The following is a 17,747-nucleotide window of genomic DNA, read 5'->3' on the forward strand; positions in this document are numbered from 1 at the left end:
TGGGGAGCTGGTGCCTACTTAACTGCACTGGGTGGACACCAGTCCATCTTAGAGCACATTATATACACATTATCTGACCATAGTTCAAAATCTAATTAATGGACAAAATATTTTGGTTTCCACACACGTTGATCAGTTTCTACTTTGTTTTGTGTGTTTTTAAACAAATCAGTGTCTGTATGTGTACCAACTCTATATTTAGTAATTTGTAAAATGTATACTTGCTTATTATACATTTTACCTGAGAACAGGAAACCACACTATGCACCTGTAGTCAGTGAAGAGCACTATACAAAAATAAACTAAATTGAGTGTAAAAATATAAAACTGGGCACAGTCATTCTTTGTTTTAAAAATACCACAGTAATATACACTGTACATCTGTGGCTGGGATTTTCTAAAAAAAACTAAGATATACTTTCTTCTGAACATGTTGTTTCTAATGAGGTTTAATTAACCTCCTTAGCATTACACCCAAATGTCACTCGGGCTGTGAAAAAAAGTGCTTAAAGCATTAGTCCCGAGTGTCATTCAGGCAAGAGGTTTAGACGTACGTCTCACGTAATACGGAAGGACTACTCAGGCTGTAAAAGTGCCAACAGTGTTAGTGCTGAGCGCTACTCAGGCAACGGTATAGGCGTGTCATACGTTAGCGTCAGGCCTGAGCGTTACCCTGGCCATGACGCAAATGCATCTTCTCCTAGCCTCAAAATGGCATCTTGTAAAAAAAATGTCTCTCATCAGCAGTGTTGACGAGGTGAATCTGTCTTCAGGCAGTGAAACTGAAATGGACAGTTAAACCAAAACAGATTCTGGGAATCTAAAAGTGACACTCGCACATATGCAGTGTGCTGTTCATAATAATATTTTTTTTGTATAATTATTATACTTTCCACACTTTGATTTTGTACTTTTAGTGTTTTGCACTTTTTACAGTAGAAAGATGAGATTTAATAAATGTTTTTCAAGCCAAATAATGCAATGCTTTTTACATTTTTTTTCTGAGAAAAAAATATAAAGCTAAGGAGCTTAAGATTTAAGCCACATGGTTATTAAAAAAAAAAAAGCATAAACTGAAAAACAAATAAAAATATCAGAAGGAATAAAACAAGACAGATATTTGTACTTTTGTGAGAAAAGGTACTTTATGGAAAAGAGGGATCACACATCTCTGATTTCTTGGGACATACATCTATCAGACATGATTTAGGTGTCATGACTTATTCTTAAAAATCTCTCTCACATATTTTATACAGTACTGATTTTTGTAAAAAAACTCCAATATGCAAAATTTTTCACATAGCTTCTTGCTAGGTCTACCAAAGCACCACGTTTGTTCACATCAGTTCTAGTCAGAACAGGGCAAGTCCTGGCCAATCAGCTCTCTTGAAATTCCCTGCAGCTACAGCTAAGAAAGAAAAAAAAAATTATTTCGGTTTCTGTAAATTAAAGCATAGCTTTTGGCAATGTCACAGTTAATGTTGTTTTGCCTGTTGTTGCAACTTGTAATAAGCACAATCATATTTTTGCATGTCAGTCTTATCAAGGATATTGCAGATAAAAACACATTTCCGCATTATTCTCTATTTTATTTAAAACATAGGGTTTTATTTGAGAGGATTGGGACACAGCCAAGAGTATCACATATCTCACTCTTTCTGTTTTCTTTAACGACTGTCCCATTGAGCCTACAAAGCAGCTGAAGTATTAGTATAACAGGTACAATTTCACCAAGAGTGCAGCCAGAGGTTTTTTTTTTTTGTTTTTCTTTGTTTCTTTAAAGACAAACCAGTCCAACTTGGCATTTAACAGGAATTTATACAGTTTTACAGTAAGCCAGCATGTTCTACAAAGTGCCTACACAAAAGTCTTGTGGAAAGCACTCCATCATTTACTGTGTCAGTATGTATAGTTACCTCCAGTATTAGAAGTCAGCTATCCTGAAAAGTGCATCCAGCAAGTAAAAACACTGGCAAAGTGCATGAACAGCTCATCAATGTCTCCAGTATCTCAGTGTACTGAAAGGCCAAAGCCATTATCGTTTATGTTAGGCGCCTCCAACATTTCCAATCTGAAATCTTTATGCAAACGATGTACTGTTGAGTGCCCAGACTCAGTAATAATGTATACAAGAAGTCCTTTGTGTCAACTAGTGAACTCTAAGCACTTCTCACTATCAAGCACTTCATGATGCTTGCAGTTAAAATGAACAAGTAAGCAGGTTAGTAAGTGGATATAGATTCCTGTGTCTCTCAAAATGTCATTAATTGCTTTTGATGCATCTGACAACATACTTATACCCAAAACTACAATGGCTGGACTGAAAATTCATTTAAAACTACTAATGCAAATGAAGATGAATATAATCATTTATTTGATTATAAAAGTGTCCTTGTTAATGTACAACCCCACTTCCAAAAAGGTTGAGACAGTAAGAAAAATGCAAATAAAGCAGAAAGCAGTGATTTGTAAATGTTCCTTTACTCATATTCTTGTCCTAGAGTGTGTATATAAACATAGGAAACTTCAGTTTCTGTATTACATCTTGCCTGAAGAAGGGACTCGAGTTGCCTCGAAAGCTTGCATATTGTAATCTTTTTAGTTAGCCAATAAAAGGTGTCATTTTGCTTGGCTTTTCTCTACATTCATATTTAATTGAAAGATGAAATCTTTAGTGTTTTAACTCAGAAACACAAAATAAATTTGTAAATATAAGCTATTTATGATTTTGATGCCTGCAATACGTTCCACAAAAGTTGGGGCAGGTGCATATTTACAGGTGGAATGTGTTATTTTCCACTGATAAATACAGGTGACATTATGATGATTTGGTATAACAGCAGCATCCCCAAAAGGCTCAGTCAATTACAAGCAAGGATGAGTCGAGGCTCATCATGTTGTGCTTAGCTGGCTAGTTTCTACTTGAGACATGCACACTGGGCACAAGGACCGCATGCAGAAAATGGCATTAGATTTGGAGACTAGCCGTTGGGTGCTGCGTATGGAAATGTTTCTAATTACACTGTGGTGGTTATCCAAAATGAATTTCCAGGGAAGGCTGGTCATATGGGAACCAGAATGAAGGGCTGAATATGACGCAACAGGTAATCAAAATGCAAGGAAAGCCCAGCAAAAACATTTGAAATCCATCTGCTCATCAGGTCCCTCATTCACGAGAATATTATACTCAACCTTTCTTCAATGATTTTGGTCAGTGGTTCTGACACTCGACCTTCTCCTTTTCTTCCTCTTAAAGTCAATAATAACAGACACAACTCTTCTTCCATCAACACAGTCTTACATCCTCTTTTCTTAGCTATGTGACATTGACCAAACACTGTACTTTCTGACTAGAGGATGATCGACTTGGTCCCTCACTGCATGTGTTGCCTTGTTGTGGTCTGCACACGTGGGAAATAGAAACCAAGCTAACAGCTGAACTGAGAACTTAAGCTTAAAAACAACATTTCTCAATGTACGATGGCAAAGAATTTAAAGATTTACTATCTACAGACTAGGACATCATTAAAAGATTTAATAATCTGTCAAAAATCAATGTGCATAAAAGCAAGGTTGCAAACCAATAATGAATGCTCGTGATCTTTGGGCACTGAGATGGCACTGCAAATAAAACAAATAAAACAAAATCCTAATGCAATGAATATAACCATATGGGCTGTAGAGTACCATTATCAGAAAATACAAAGAGAAAAAGTATCATCTCAATTTTAGATAGGCCAAATTTAAAAGCTAATGTTCAGTTATGGTATGGGTGTGTGTTAATGATCATTAAACAGTAAACTTTGAGGACGCCATTAACGCTGAAGAAAACATGTATTTTGGAATAACATATGCTGTCATCTAGACAATACCTTTTGCTGGGATGACCTGTGCTTATTTTAGCGAGACAACACCAAGCTACATTCAAGCATGTATTACAACAGCTTTGCTTCACAGTCATAGAGTGCAGGTGGCTAGGCAGGTCTGCCTACAGTATAGACCTACCACTCACTAAAAAAGTGTAGCGCCTTATGAAGTGCAAAATACACCAATTTAAGTTCTTTAGCACTTTTGGACCTAAGTCCTATATAAAGCAAAATGTTTGGACACCCTTGCTTAAAATGTCTGTTACTGTGAATAGTTAACAAGCCACAGCCATAACATGCTAATTAAGGTCTGAGACCTTGACAAAAAGTTATCCGAGACCTCAAATATCTTGGGGTTCCAAAAATCTGCATGGTGCCCCTTTCCTTTTTTCACTGTACAATTGTACAAAACAAAAAGAATACACTAATCTTACATAAAATGCTGAAAAGAAATGTGTGATCTTTAACTTTATGCCATTTAGTGATCAGTTCATCTTCTGCTCACTTAAATATTCACAGTAACAGACATTTTCAGCAAGGATGCCCAAATGTGTTTATGCCACAGTAGATAATACAACATTTGTTCCTCACAGGAAAATAAAACTTTAACAGACACTCAAGAAAACAATAAACGCAAATCCCCAAACACACACACAAGAACTCCTGTCTTGAATAATAAGAGGGATGATGCTGTCTGATGACAGGTTTGTAGGCAAGAGTAAGATGTGGTCAGATTTGCCCAGTTGTGGCACATGTTTACACTTAGGTATTAACATTCGAATACAGCAGGTCTAACTTGTTGTGTCCACAAATGGAACACGCTGGCAAAAGGTTTGTTCCTTCCAAAGTTGCCCCGGATAAAGTCATCAGCATTCTAATGTCAGAATGATTCATCACTAGAGTGATAGTAACAGAGTGAATCATTTCAGTGGCTGAGTTCATAAACCTTAGACAGGATGATGTGCAGTAACGTGGACAAATTCAGTCAGTATTTCAAAATCTGGATTTAGTGTCAGTTGTAGTGTGCTCACTTTTATACTATTGCCCATTCAAATAGACATCAAGTTGCCTCCTGCCTTTTCCACTACATGCAATCGTATCAGATGAAACCCATTGATGGAGTATGTTATCGTATGTGACTTTACCACCAAGATAGATTAATGACCCTGCCCAGGTTGATGCCCAATCTGCTATAACCCGGAAATATATCACTAGACTAGAAATTGGATGTTTCTGCATAATTAAAAAAAAAAATCAGCATTATGGAGTCAATTCAAGGACTGACTACTGCTTTCCCTAAACTCATAACCCATTCAATTCTCAAACTCACATAATTCAATTCATGGTTGTGGGGGGCCAAAGATATTTATAGCAAAACAGTTCATGTCGGTCAAAACAAACTAAGGCTTCAAGTGACAAATTTTAAAATGCTAACGGTTTTCTAACTGAAATAACCCGTGCGTCATACTGCAACACTTGTTTCAAGCAAAGCAATTTAATTTTCACCTTTCTGCTACTTTCCATCACATGGCACTCTAATGTGGAAGTGTAGCTGTAGCTACAATGGTTCTTCACTCATTCATTTTTAAAATTCACTCAAATCAATACTGAGAAATGGGTAGCTGGAGTCTATTAACCTCTGCAGGGCAGAAATAACCCCTCAACAGAACACAGTCATCATCAAAAAACAATTAACCATTTTTCAATTTGTATGTGTTTTTCCTTTTTCATGTGGTATTGGAAGTCTGGATATTTCCCACTTCAAACACACAAGACTGTAGAAATTATGTGGATAAGAAGGTTTAAAGAAAATCAATATCTTCAACTGCCAAAAAAAAGGCAAAAATCTCTTAATTAGCCCATTTGTCAATATCTCAGAAGTCCGACAGTGTGTTCAATAGGGGGCCTCTTAAAAGATGAAACACATACAGATCAATCTAAATCTGGGCATTTTTGGTACGCCAGATAAAATGAGCGCTTTCATTGATATTTCTTTTGCAGCATGAAATGAGACCGATGAAAAAAAAAAAAAACAAAACAAGAAGCAGCTATTGTCAAACACGCAGCATGTATTGGCTTCTCACTACAATATGCAAATTAGGAATGACTGCAATAACCATCCACTGACACAGCAACAGGTTATTGATACATATAAAAAACCAAAACACTCCTCATCTAAACTACATCAACCAAAACTATCCATACAAACATACAGTACTGTGCCTATAAAACGTATTCACCTCTTCTTAGAAACTTTCACATTTTTTTATTGTACCAAGTTGAAATTATAATGGATTTAATTTGTCTTTTTTGGGACTGATCAACTGAAAAAGCCTCTAATGTCAAAGTGAAAATTAAACTCTATATTAATTACAAGCATAAAACACAAAATATTTAATCTCAATCAGATGAAAAAATATGAATGTCCAAATTTTTTGCACTATTAAGCATTAGTTTACTTCCACTGTGGTGTAGTGACTGGAGCACTGGACTTAAATGACCAGGTTGCCGATTTGATGTCCATCTCTGACTCAATGTTAGATCCTAAAGAAGTTATGTAAATAACTAATGTAATCTAATCTTGTAAGTTACTTTGTCAACCAAATAAAAATAAATTCATTTCATATTTGTTAATGTGTTCTGTATTACTATCAGTTTGTCTATAGTTTTGAAAAACAACACATATATATATATATATATATATCTCAAAAAATATTAACCAATTCAACACATTCAAGGCTGGTTCATGCATTCACGTCATTCATCTGATGCCGAAGACACTGGCTACAGCTCCCAAGTGACACTAAAATTGGACTAAGCTTGTTAGAAGATGGCTCATATAATGCAATCAACTCTAAAATGTCCAATCCCCATGCTGTAATAATAAGCAATGCATCAAGTTAAGCTGACCCCAAGATTAATAAAAGATGTTTTGAACAGTGCACCAAAACACACCCCTCTGCTTCTTTTATTCTGTTGCTTTGCTGCACTGCAGATTAACTGCCTAACATACTAATTTTCCATAGCTAGATCTTCAGTCTCCACTGATCCAACAAATTCCACTTTAACATCTACTTTCTTAAATCAATAAAACTGCAACTTAATACATGCTGTTTTACTTAATTCTACAAATGTTTCTGAAATGTACAGTATAAACTTTCTCTGCCTTTTACTGTTTTTTTAATTAATAGGTTGCTTCTTTGCAGCAACTGCAGTACCCCAAACTATATAAATCAGTTTCACTACCGAAAATTTACACTGGGGTGTTAAAAAAGTAGAATGGTTTGCCTTGCTGGTTCAAATCCCAGCCAGTCAATGTCCACGTGGACATTTCAAGTTAACTACCTAGTATGAGCAGGTCAATGTGCCCTGAGGCAGATTGGGATCTTATCCTGTTCAGCACTGTTTCCTTCTTGCACCTGATGCAGTCAGGACAGGCTCTGGTTCTCTGCAACTTTACAACCAAATTCAGTTCCTGACTTTTAAGAGTTAAGTAGTAAATGCAAGAACTTTAGGGGTAATAATGTTTGGTAATACCCATCCATTTTCTAAACCCTGAGCAGGGCTGTGTGCAGGTCAAGTGGTTTTATTGGCTTACCATCCATGAGTGTATTGCAGCATACAGTAGCACAAAATAATGTTCCCTTGGGCCACAATCCAAAATATACATAAACACAGAAAAAGTGCAAGATGGGTAAAGAACAATATGATAATAGATGAATAAATAATTAAAAAATAAGAGGTAAGTGAAAAGGCAGTAATAATTTGAAATAAATAATATCAGTAAAATTAACAATAAAAAAGTAGCGACAAGTGTAACAATATCCAGCATCCAAACACTACAGATCTGAGGGCAGGGGGAGAGCACAGAATTCAGAGTCCAGACAGCCAAGGAGTAGAAGTACTTGGCAGAACTGGTTCAGGTGCTACATTACCTTCTGACAGATGGAAGTGGGACAAAGAGACTGTGGGAGGGGTGGGAGTGGTCCTTCAGAATGCTGTAAGCTTTTCAGATACTGAAAGTTCCCAAACCAGATAGTGATGCAACTGGTTAAAACGTTCCCGAAGACGTCCCTATAGAATGTGGTGAGATAGTCTTGCCTTTCTCAGACGCCAAAGGAAGCAGAAATGCTGCTATATCTTCTTTGCTACAGAGGTGGTGTTAATTGACCAAGTAAGATCAGCTGCTAGGTGCACACCAAGGAATATGCTGCTCTTGATCAGTTCCACTGCTGATCCTTCGATGTGCAGTGGGGTGCAGACAGCAAGGGCTGTCATGAAGTCAACAATCATCTCTTTCTTATTATTGTCCACATTAAGAGCCAGTTTGTTTCACTTGCATCAGTCAGCCAGGGTAAGCTTTGAGTCTATCCCAGCAAGCATAAAGCACAAAGCACGGACAATACATAATTATTTTTATACTTTTCCACTTTCTCACCCGGGCTACACCAAGTAACTCAGCTAGCAAATAAATATTCAAAGCCTTTCAAAAGTTTTCTGCCAGGTCCAATGTATTCCACTTTTAATTTACCATTTACATTTCAAGACAAACCTATTTTATTACTTTATATTAAGAACATGCAGGGAAACCTATTTATTCTTAGCAATTTTGAAACAAATACTAGGAATCTAGTTATTTCTTTATGATTTAAAGCAAGTTTCCTTTAGAGTTTCCACTTAATACGTGAAATGGTTAGGGAGCAAATTCATTAAAAAACAACTAAGTAAATCTGAAACTTTCAATTGCTAATTTCTTCCAAACTCAAATTCCTCTTTTCAAAAAATGGTAACTGAATTCACTTTCACTGCCTGAGCAAATGAGATTTCTATTTTGTTATTTATTGCTACTATTTAAGTCACATCATCCATGACACTTTTTCATATATGAAAAAACTAATAATAATTCCTTACATTTAAATAACGCTTTCCTCAACTACAATCTACCACCATCAGAGCAATTTAACCTTAGTCGGGATTGTGTTAAGGTGCATGTAAACTTGAAAATACAATAAACCGCAGAGACCGGCATGTCGGTAAGTAATATGGTTATTCAAATAGTCACTTAACAAATTCGTTCCTTCCTCAAACCAAGAGACTGACTTCACAGTGGAAATACCGAGTGGTGTTGCACAGAACGTGTGTCAAACCAAGAATTTCTGAGCATCAACATTCTCCGCAGCCAACACTGGGTGGAGCGCCAGTATATCACAAGGCCTACTTAATAAATAAAAAAAAGAAAATCACAGAGTTCCAAGGGGAACATTATTCATCTATAAACACAGTGATGAATTCAGATATTCTTTCTGCAAAAGCCTGGCTTTGCATTTATATATTTATAGCTTTTGCCTGGAAACCATAAGGCTTCAGGTACAAAAATCATCAGTTCTTTTAGATAGATAGATAGATAGATAGATAGATGGATAGATGGATGGATACTTTATTAATCCCAGGGGGAAATTCACATATTCCAGCAGCAAAAATATTAAATTAAAGAGTAATAAAAAATGCAGATAAAAAAACAGACAATAACTTGAATAATGTTCAACGTTTACCCCCTCTGGTGGAATTGAACAGTCGCATAGTTTGGGGGAGGAATGATCTTCTCAGTCTGTCAGTGGAGCAGGACAGTGACAGCAGTCTGTCACTGAAACTGCTCCTCTGTCTGGAGATGACACTGTTTAATGGATGTAGTGGATTCTCCATAATTGATAGGAGCCTGCTGAGTGCCCGTTGCTCTGCTACGGATGTCAGACCGTCCAGCTCTATGCCAACAATAGAGCCTGCCTTCCTCACCAGTTTGTCCAGGCGTGAGGCATCCTTCTTCTTAATGCTGCCTCCCCAGCACACCACTGCGTAGAAGAGGGCACTCGCCACAACCATCTGATAGAACATCTGCAGCATCTTACTGCAGATGTTGAAGGATGCCAGTCTTCTAAGGAAGTACAGGCGGCTCTGTCCTTTCTTGCACAGAGAATCAGTATTGGCAGTCCAGTCTAATTTATCGTCCAGCTGCACTCCTAGGTATTTATAGGTCTGCACCCTCTGCACACAGTCACCTCTGATGATCACGGGGTCCATGAGGGGCCTGGGTCTCCTAAAATCCACCACCAGTTCCTTGGTTTTGCTGGTGTTCAGGTGTAGGTGGTTTAAGTCGCACCATTTAACAAAGTCCTTGATGAGGTTTCTATACTCCTCCTCCTGCCCACTCCTGATGCGGCCCACGATAGCAGTGTCGTCAGCAAACTTTTGCACGTGGCAGGACTCTGAGTTATATTGGAAGTCCGATGTATATAGGCTGAATAGGACCGGAGAAAGTACAGTCACCTGCGGCGCTCCTGTGTTGCTGACCACAATGTCAGATCTGCAATTCCCGAGACGCACATACTGAGGTCTGTTTGTAAGATAGTCCACGATCCATGCCACCAGGTATGACTCTACTCCCATCTCTGTCAGCTTGTCCCTAAGGAGCAGAGGTTGGATGGTGTTGAAGGCGCTAGAGAAGTCTAGAAACATAATTCTTACAGCACCACTGCCTCTGTCCAAGTGGGAGAGGGATCGATGTAGCATATAGATGATGGCATCTTCCACTCCCACCTTCTCCTGGTATGCGAACTGCAGAGGGTCGAGGGCATGTTGGACCTGTGGCCTCAGGTGGTGAAGCAGCAGCCTCTCCATGGTCTTCATCACATGTGATGTCAGAGCAACAGGCCGAAAGTCATTCAGCTCACCAGGATGTGATACCTTTGGGACTGGGGTGATGCAAGATGTTTTCCAAAGCCTCGGGACTTTCCCCTGTTCCAGGCTCAGGTTGAAGATGCGCTGTAGAGGACCCCCCAGCTCTGATGCACAGACCTTCAGCAGTCGTGGCGATACTCCATCTGGACCTGCTGCTTTGCTGGCACGAAGTTTCCTCAGCTCTCTGCTCACTTGCGCTGCTGTAATTGTGGGTGGGGATGTCTCTCCTATGTTGGTATCAGCAGAAGGATGTGTAGAGAGTGCAGTAATCCGAGGTGAGAGTGGGTTAGGGTGGTCAAACCTGTTAAAGAAGATGTTCATTTCGTTTGCTCTCTTCACGTCTCTCTCGATGGTGGCACCCTGTTTCGAGCTGCAGCCAGTGATGATCTTCATCCCATCCCACACTTCCTTCATGCTGTTGTTCTGCAACTTCTGCTCCAGCTTTCTCCTGTACTGCTCCTTCGCCGCCCTGAGCTGGACTCGGAGTTCCTTCTGCACGCGCTTGAGCTCATGCTGATCACCGTCTTTAAAGGCCCTTTTCTTCTGGTTCAAAAGGCCCTTGATGTCACTTGTAATCCATGGCTTGTTGTTAGCATAGCAGCATACTGTTTTTACTGGAACTAAAGTGTCCATACAGAAGTTGATGTAGTCAGTAGTGCAGTCAACAACCTCCTCAATGTTCTCACTATGTGATCCCTGCAGGATATCCCAGTCTGTAGTTCCAAAACATTGTCTCAGAGTATTCTCAGCCTCCGGGGTCCACTTCCTGAATGATCGTTTGGTTACAGGTAGGACTCTCACTTTTGGTTTGTAGTGAGGCTGAAGCAGAACCAGGTTATGATCTCCTTTCCCAAGCGCAGGCAGCGGGGTGGCACTGTATGCGTCTTTAACGTTTGCATACAGTAAATCAATAGTCTTATTTCCCCGGGTGTTACAGTCCACATACTGGGAGAATGCAGGTAATGTTTTGTCCAGCGTCACATGGTTAAAGTCTCCAGCGATTAGCACAAGCGCCTCAGGGTGCTGCGTTTGTAACTTAGCAACAGCAGAATGGATGATGTCACTCGCTATCTCCACGTCCGCCCGAGGAGGTATGTACACGATGACAACAATGACGTGTCCAAACTCTCTGGGCAAGTAATAGGGACGCAGACTTATGGCCAACAGTTCGATGTCCCTGCAGCAAGTGGAGATTTTGACTTTAACATGTCCAGAGTTACACCACCGTGTATTAACATAGAGAGCGAGTCCTCCTCCTTTGTGCTTCCCACAGGTACTTGCATCTCTGTCCGCTCTAACGGTGCTAAACCCGGGTAGCTCCACATTAGCATCTGGGATGGTGTTAGTTAGCCACGTTTCGCAGAAACACAACAAGATGCTACAGTCTAGCAAATTATATTTACTGGGCTTTAAAACATGAGGGTGCAAATGAAAACATTAACAGTTATTTGCAGTGTGTCACAGTCAGAGTAAATTAACCTGCCTTGGCGACTACTGTACATTATACATCATGAGAATACTGTTCGGCATCTACAAAACACTTACCTATGGCGATCATCATAAAAGGCGGTATTTGTTTTTTATTTTTACTTTGGAAATATAATACAGCTGCAGTTTACAAGGACATATTTTAACTAATTATACTGGCAGGTAGACTGGCTTAGATCTTGGATCTTAAACCATAACAATGACAGTTTAGTACCAGCCTCTGTAACAGTGAGCAAGTCACATAATTTGTCCGTGTTTCCACAGTAAATAAATTAAATAATATCAGCAATTCTAATACAATACTGACCTATACCTAGCCAAACATCAGATGACAATAGCCTGGCACTATGATGAGACTTTGGTCATGAAACGAGTGACGGACTATTCTGTTGGAGGTTAGTCAGGAAGACCAAACCATCTAGCAGGTTAACATAAACTGCAGAGCTGAGCCCCACTGACATTTGAGGTTTCAGAAAGAAAATAAATGAACAGGTGACCAGTATCTGCCACTCTATCATAATAAGCAGGCAATCATATTTTATTCACCAAGATAGCTTTTGAAAGTACATATAGTTTACTTTCTCTTACTAAAGCACATGATGTTCTGAAAATTTGATTCAACTCTAACTAAAAAACCTAGCTTTAACTGCAATAACATATCTTAGACATTTATATATAAGTGTGTGTCTGTCTGGCCCGGAAGTGTGAGACTACAGCAAGAAGCTCAAAGAGCTGGCAAGGTGGCCCCAAGTTAAAGAGTCGGAGGAAGAAAGAAGTATCAGGCTACAGCATGAAGCTGAAAGACAGACACTCTGTCACCAAAGTGAAACCACTGACGAAAGACAAACTCGCTTAGCCGCTGATACACAAGCGAGGGGAGCACATTGGCATAATGACACCTCCAAGAAGAGAGAAACTCACTCAGCCACTGATAGGCATGGGGGGGGGAGAGCAAGTCCATAAAACGAAACTGCCGACTCTGCATTTCAATTTTTTTTCTGACGATTTCAATAGTTTCTAGGAGCCTGGGCTTTTTACAGCATGGGCTTACACAGCTGGTAAAGTATATTCTGATGTAAATTATAACTTTTTTTTTTTAATTATTATTATTAACCTCTTGTAAATTTGAGATGTCTGGCCCTTTAAGATGAGCTATAGAAATTAACTTTGTTGTTATTATATAAAGTGCTTCACAAAAAATGAAGAATACAATACAACTCTAACCATTCATCTCTTTTCCAACCCATTTATCCAGTTCTGGATTGCAGGGAGGGCGGCACGGTGGCGCAGTGGTAGTGCTGCTACCTCGCAGTTAGGGGACCTGGGTTCGCCTCCCAGGTCCTCCCTGTGTGGAGATTGCATGTTCTCCCCCCGAAATTGTCCCTAGAGTCTGCTTGGTGTGTGGGTGGTGGATGTGCCCTGCGGTGGACTGGCGCCCTGGCCCGGGGTTTGTTTTCCTGCCTTGTGCCCTGTGTTGGATGGGATTGGCTCCAGCAGACCCCTGTGACCCTGTAGTTAGGATATAGCGGGTTTGGATAATGGATGGATGGATAGCAGGGAACACAGTGTCTGTCCAAGCATCATTTTGTGCAAGCCAGGAACCAGGGATTGGCTCTCAGTAAGCCAATACAGGAGCCACCAATTCACCTTAACACATGCAATATAATGTGGGAAGAAAATGATACAGGAATGGAGAGGTGCAGCAGAAAAACTAGAATCTGATGGGCTAAAGTGCGGAAAAAAAAATAGCCCCCACCCTGATGTGAAATTAAATTAAATCAAATTAAAAGATGGCTACTTTTGATGAAGTGAGTTAAGCATATAAGCAACATAAAAGGTCAATTGTTATAATTAAGCTCCACAGAGTTGTGGGAATATCACAGTTAACCTTATTATCTCAATGTCAAATAAGCAAGCAGGTTAATAATAAAGCTTTGTGAAACAACAACCATGCCCCCCTCAATGCCACCATACAGCCCACATTCTTTCACCTTTATTTTCTTCCATTTGACATAAATTCATACTGTATACCCAATGTCGGTTTAACGTCTCAACACCTGACTGGATTAAACAGATAGGTTTGATGGTTTTCTCCTCTCTGTGGTGTTTATCTCATTAGTCAGTGTTTTGTTTTTATACTTTTAAAATATGTAATGGGCCCTCAGCTGTACATGGGAGGGGCACTATATAAAAACTTTATAGAAACAGACTTTCTAAAGTTAAGTACTAAGATTTGTATTTCTCAAAATGCAGCAGCTGCTCTTATACGGGGCAAGCAGATCATGGAGATGGCATTACAGGAGTGGCTCGTATTTGAATGTGTGCTTCTAGTTGTTCTTTGAGATGACAATTCACAATCTGCTTAAAATCAACAAAAGGAAAATTAACTACTTCCTCCTAAGTTCTAAATTTATAGTGAGCCAGCACCAATCCAACTACTGTTGGGTACAAAACAGGAACCAAACCAAACCATGATGGGATGCCAGTCACACAAGTAAGCATTTTCACTAATGTAGAGCTAATTTTAAGTCTCCACCAGATACCCCTGAAACATTATACAAAAACTACACAAGTCTCGGGAACCAACACAACAAAAGAAATCAGTATCCAAACACTACAGAAGGAGGGTAAGAGATCAGAAGTATGGTCCTGAGATATCACTACTGCATTAGACAACCCAAAACTCGCTTACTCCAGTGCTGGGGCACTGAAGGAGGGGTATCAAGACATATCTCAGTAACCTCCATCGTGAACCTAAATGAGTACTTGTGTACTAAACGGACGGCAGTGAAACCTCCGGCATGGAGCCCAACACTAGAATGGGTAGGGGGAAACCTTAAATTTCTATATATTTTTTGAATCCCAATAAATATGTAATGAATTCATCAAAACAATTGTACGTGTGTATTTCTATAACATTCCAATTTCTGTACATTTCTATATTTTTTTATCCCAATAAATTATGTTATGAATTCGTCACAACACTTCTGTTTTCCTTTATCATGCCGTCCGTCTGTTTAGTACACAAGTACCCCTAAATGATAAGCAACTTCTCCACAAAGTACAAAACATTCATTCAATCAACCTAAAACTGCATATTTGGAAGGGTAAATGGAAAACACAAAAAGGTAAATCTGAATAAGGCAAAAACATGTAGAAGGCACAAAAAAAACAGTAGCCAGGCCAGCATAAGAACAGTGCATACATCAGCACCACCACCATCAGCATCATCACTGGTTTTAAATGAACACCCTATACTGTACTCAAATTTAAAACAATGAATCACAGATCCGGCATTCTAAGTTAACGGCTGTAATTTTTAATGTTCAGCTTTTTCTACAACATCCACAAAAAAAACCTGCAGGCTAGGTTGACTGCTGGCATTACACTAGCTCCCCAATTGAATGTGGGCCCTGTGATGGACTGGAAACCTGTAAAGGGCTGTCACCTCCCTTGTATCCAATGCTGCCTGGATTGCCTCCACCACCTCACGACTCCAAATTTAGATCATTGGTTTATTAATTACACAAATGCTATTTGCACCTAGTCTGACCAATGAAACAAAGTTTCTAAACTTTAGTTTTAACACAAGTAGGCAAACAAAATCGGTGACTCTTTTGGTACTGCTGTTTTTGTGATATTATAAATCAGGCAACTGTCATCAACTTATGAATACAATACAACGTTCGAAAGAAAAAAAAAACTATTGTAGTTCATCAGAAGATTACTCTGTACTCGACGTGCTTAACGCACTGCACTATCCGTACCAGACGGATTCGATCACCGCGATAGGATGCCTACTTGTACATTAGCAAGAATGCCTTAGCCAGTATATACATTCCAACTACATAAGAAAACATCACAAAATCAGACAATTCTATTAAAATGAGGTCTTTAAGCAAAGCAGGCACAACTTTCTGCGCCGATTGCCAATTTTAACGGTTGTCTCGTTGCACCCAGTTCATCAAATCTCCGCTACGACTTGTTCCGTCCCCACCCTTTACTCCGGGCAGCCTGATCGATCCCCGCGCCGCCTCTCCCTCTCATTATTAAGGCGGCGATGCGCCGGAGGTAGAGAGTCGGCACACATTACTACTCCCAGCTACCCGGACGTTAGTTAAGAACATCTGCAAGTTAGGCATGTTGTTATGACGATAAACTTATGGACACTTTCTACCGAACTCCGATCACAGGTTTTTTTTTTTCTGACCTGTTGCGTTCTTTCTGCCGGATTTTTCATCACCGCCTGTCGGAAACTGTTATCCACGTAGGACGCCATTCTGGTCCTCTCCACAAAGCAAATAATAGATAAGAAGAACTAAAAAAGAGGAGGGGTGGCGGAAGAATCTTCAGTAAAGAACGGGTTGGTTGCTGCCGGTCCCGTCCCCTCCCGGCGTCAGTTCCCGGTGCCGGTCCCGCAGGCCGCGCTTCCAGCCGCGGTTTTGAGTTGTTCTATCAATCCAATCCCAAAGGAAAAAATCCCGCTTCGCAGTCTTCTACGGAGGCGCTCTCAGCTCGCGAGAGGGAGCAGAAGAAAATAGGCAAAGTTGCCGCGGTACCACTTTCCAAGAAAATAAAGTTCCATTTAAAACACATAACAATAATATCTAATTAAAAAATGTACAAAACTGTCTCCTTTGTTTCTTTCTCTCTCTTTTTCTGTCTTTCTTCAAGCTGCAAAAGGATTAAGCTCTCCGATTGAGCATTGCGCTTCTAAAACAATCGCAGACTGCCAGGCAAATACATCGGCTGGGTCGGAAACGCGTGTCCTCCTGCGCTCATTCATTCGCGCGAAAAATAAATGCACAGCGCAACAAAAAAACAACGGCACTGTTTCTCTACAAAGCGCTTTGTCTCTCGCCAGTCCATTAAATCAGAAGAGAACGCCGCCATGCCTCTGCGCTTTGTACCTCCATGGTGACTGACAGAAAAAACCCTCCGGGGCGAGACCATTTACACAACAGTCGAATTCGGCGGAATAGGGACGGCATGAGCGGTGCTCTCTAGTGTCACCTAGCGCACTGTCCTGGGATAGCAGTGTCGAATGCTGCGATGAAGCACAATGCGGTCCCGATCTGTCCAGTTACCTGTGGGGAGCGAGTAACTTTTACACTTGATTTGTGAAATGAACTTTTTGTATTTCCATGATATTCTGGGGTCTTTTAAATACCATAAATGAGAGACAGCATCGTTAACATAAGTAAGTGAATAATAACATTTACAAGATAAAATAAAATATAACTAATGGATAAATGAAACTCGATCGTTTTAAAGTGGACAAATCCATTAATGATACTATACTTTATAAGTCTTTTACTGCAATGTTTCTCAACCTTTTTGGTGTCGTGACCAACGTTTTCCCATATAAGTGTCCCACAAAAGGTGGGTTACCTCCTGGAAAATCAAGTGGCACCATCGGCAGAGCAGGGTGGGGCTTTTCACTTGATTGACTCCAATGCAATCATCAGGAAGGGGTGGGGAGGGTGCCCTTTGGGGGGGGGGTGTCCCCCTTGGTTAAATCAGAGGGTGCCCTTTGGGGGGGGGTGTCCCCCTTGGTTAAATCAAGCCTGGTTGTCACAGTGGGGTGGGAAGAGCACGATTTTCAGAATGGTGAACTGCCACTATCCACTTCATGACCAACCACAACCCACTACCAAT

The 17,747-nt window shown here is 40.0% G+C and overlaps 1 protein-coding gene across 7 annotated transcripts in view; it reads right to left on the reverse strand.

Moving 5' to 3' along the window:
* Positions 1 to 17,033, reverse strand: part of rapgef2b (Rap guanine nucleotide exchange factor 2b) — a 401,507-nt gene extending 384,474 nt beyond the window's left edge. For 4 of the 7 annotated variants that reach the window (XM_051928099.1, XM_028802642.2, XM_051928100.1 and 1 more), the window contains exon 1: positions 16,300 to 17,028. In XM_051928099.1, the coding sequence (XP_051784059.1) occupies positions 16,300 to 16,368 (69 nt within the window). In that variant the 5' untranslated portion in view covers positions 16,369 to 17,028. Of the gene's footprint in view, positions 1 to 16,299 lie in introns of all 7 variants that reach the window. The other 3 variants (XM_051928101.1, XM_028802636.2, XM_028802643.2) reach the window with 3 other exon arrangements.
* Between the last annotated feature and the right edge of the window lie 714 nt (positions 17,034 to 17,747).

The sequence above is a fragment of the Erpetoichthys calabaricus genome, chromosome 5, assembly GCF_900747795.2.
Source record: "Erpetoichthys calabaricus chromosome 5, fErpCal1.3, whole genome shotgun sequence".
In the NCBI taxonomy this organism is placed as follows: Eukaryota; Metazoa; Chordata; class Cladistia; order Polypteriformes; family Polypteridae; genus Erpetoichthys; species Erpetoichthys calabaricus.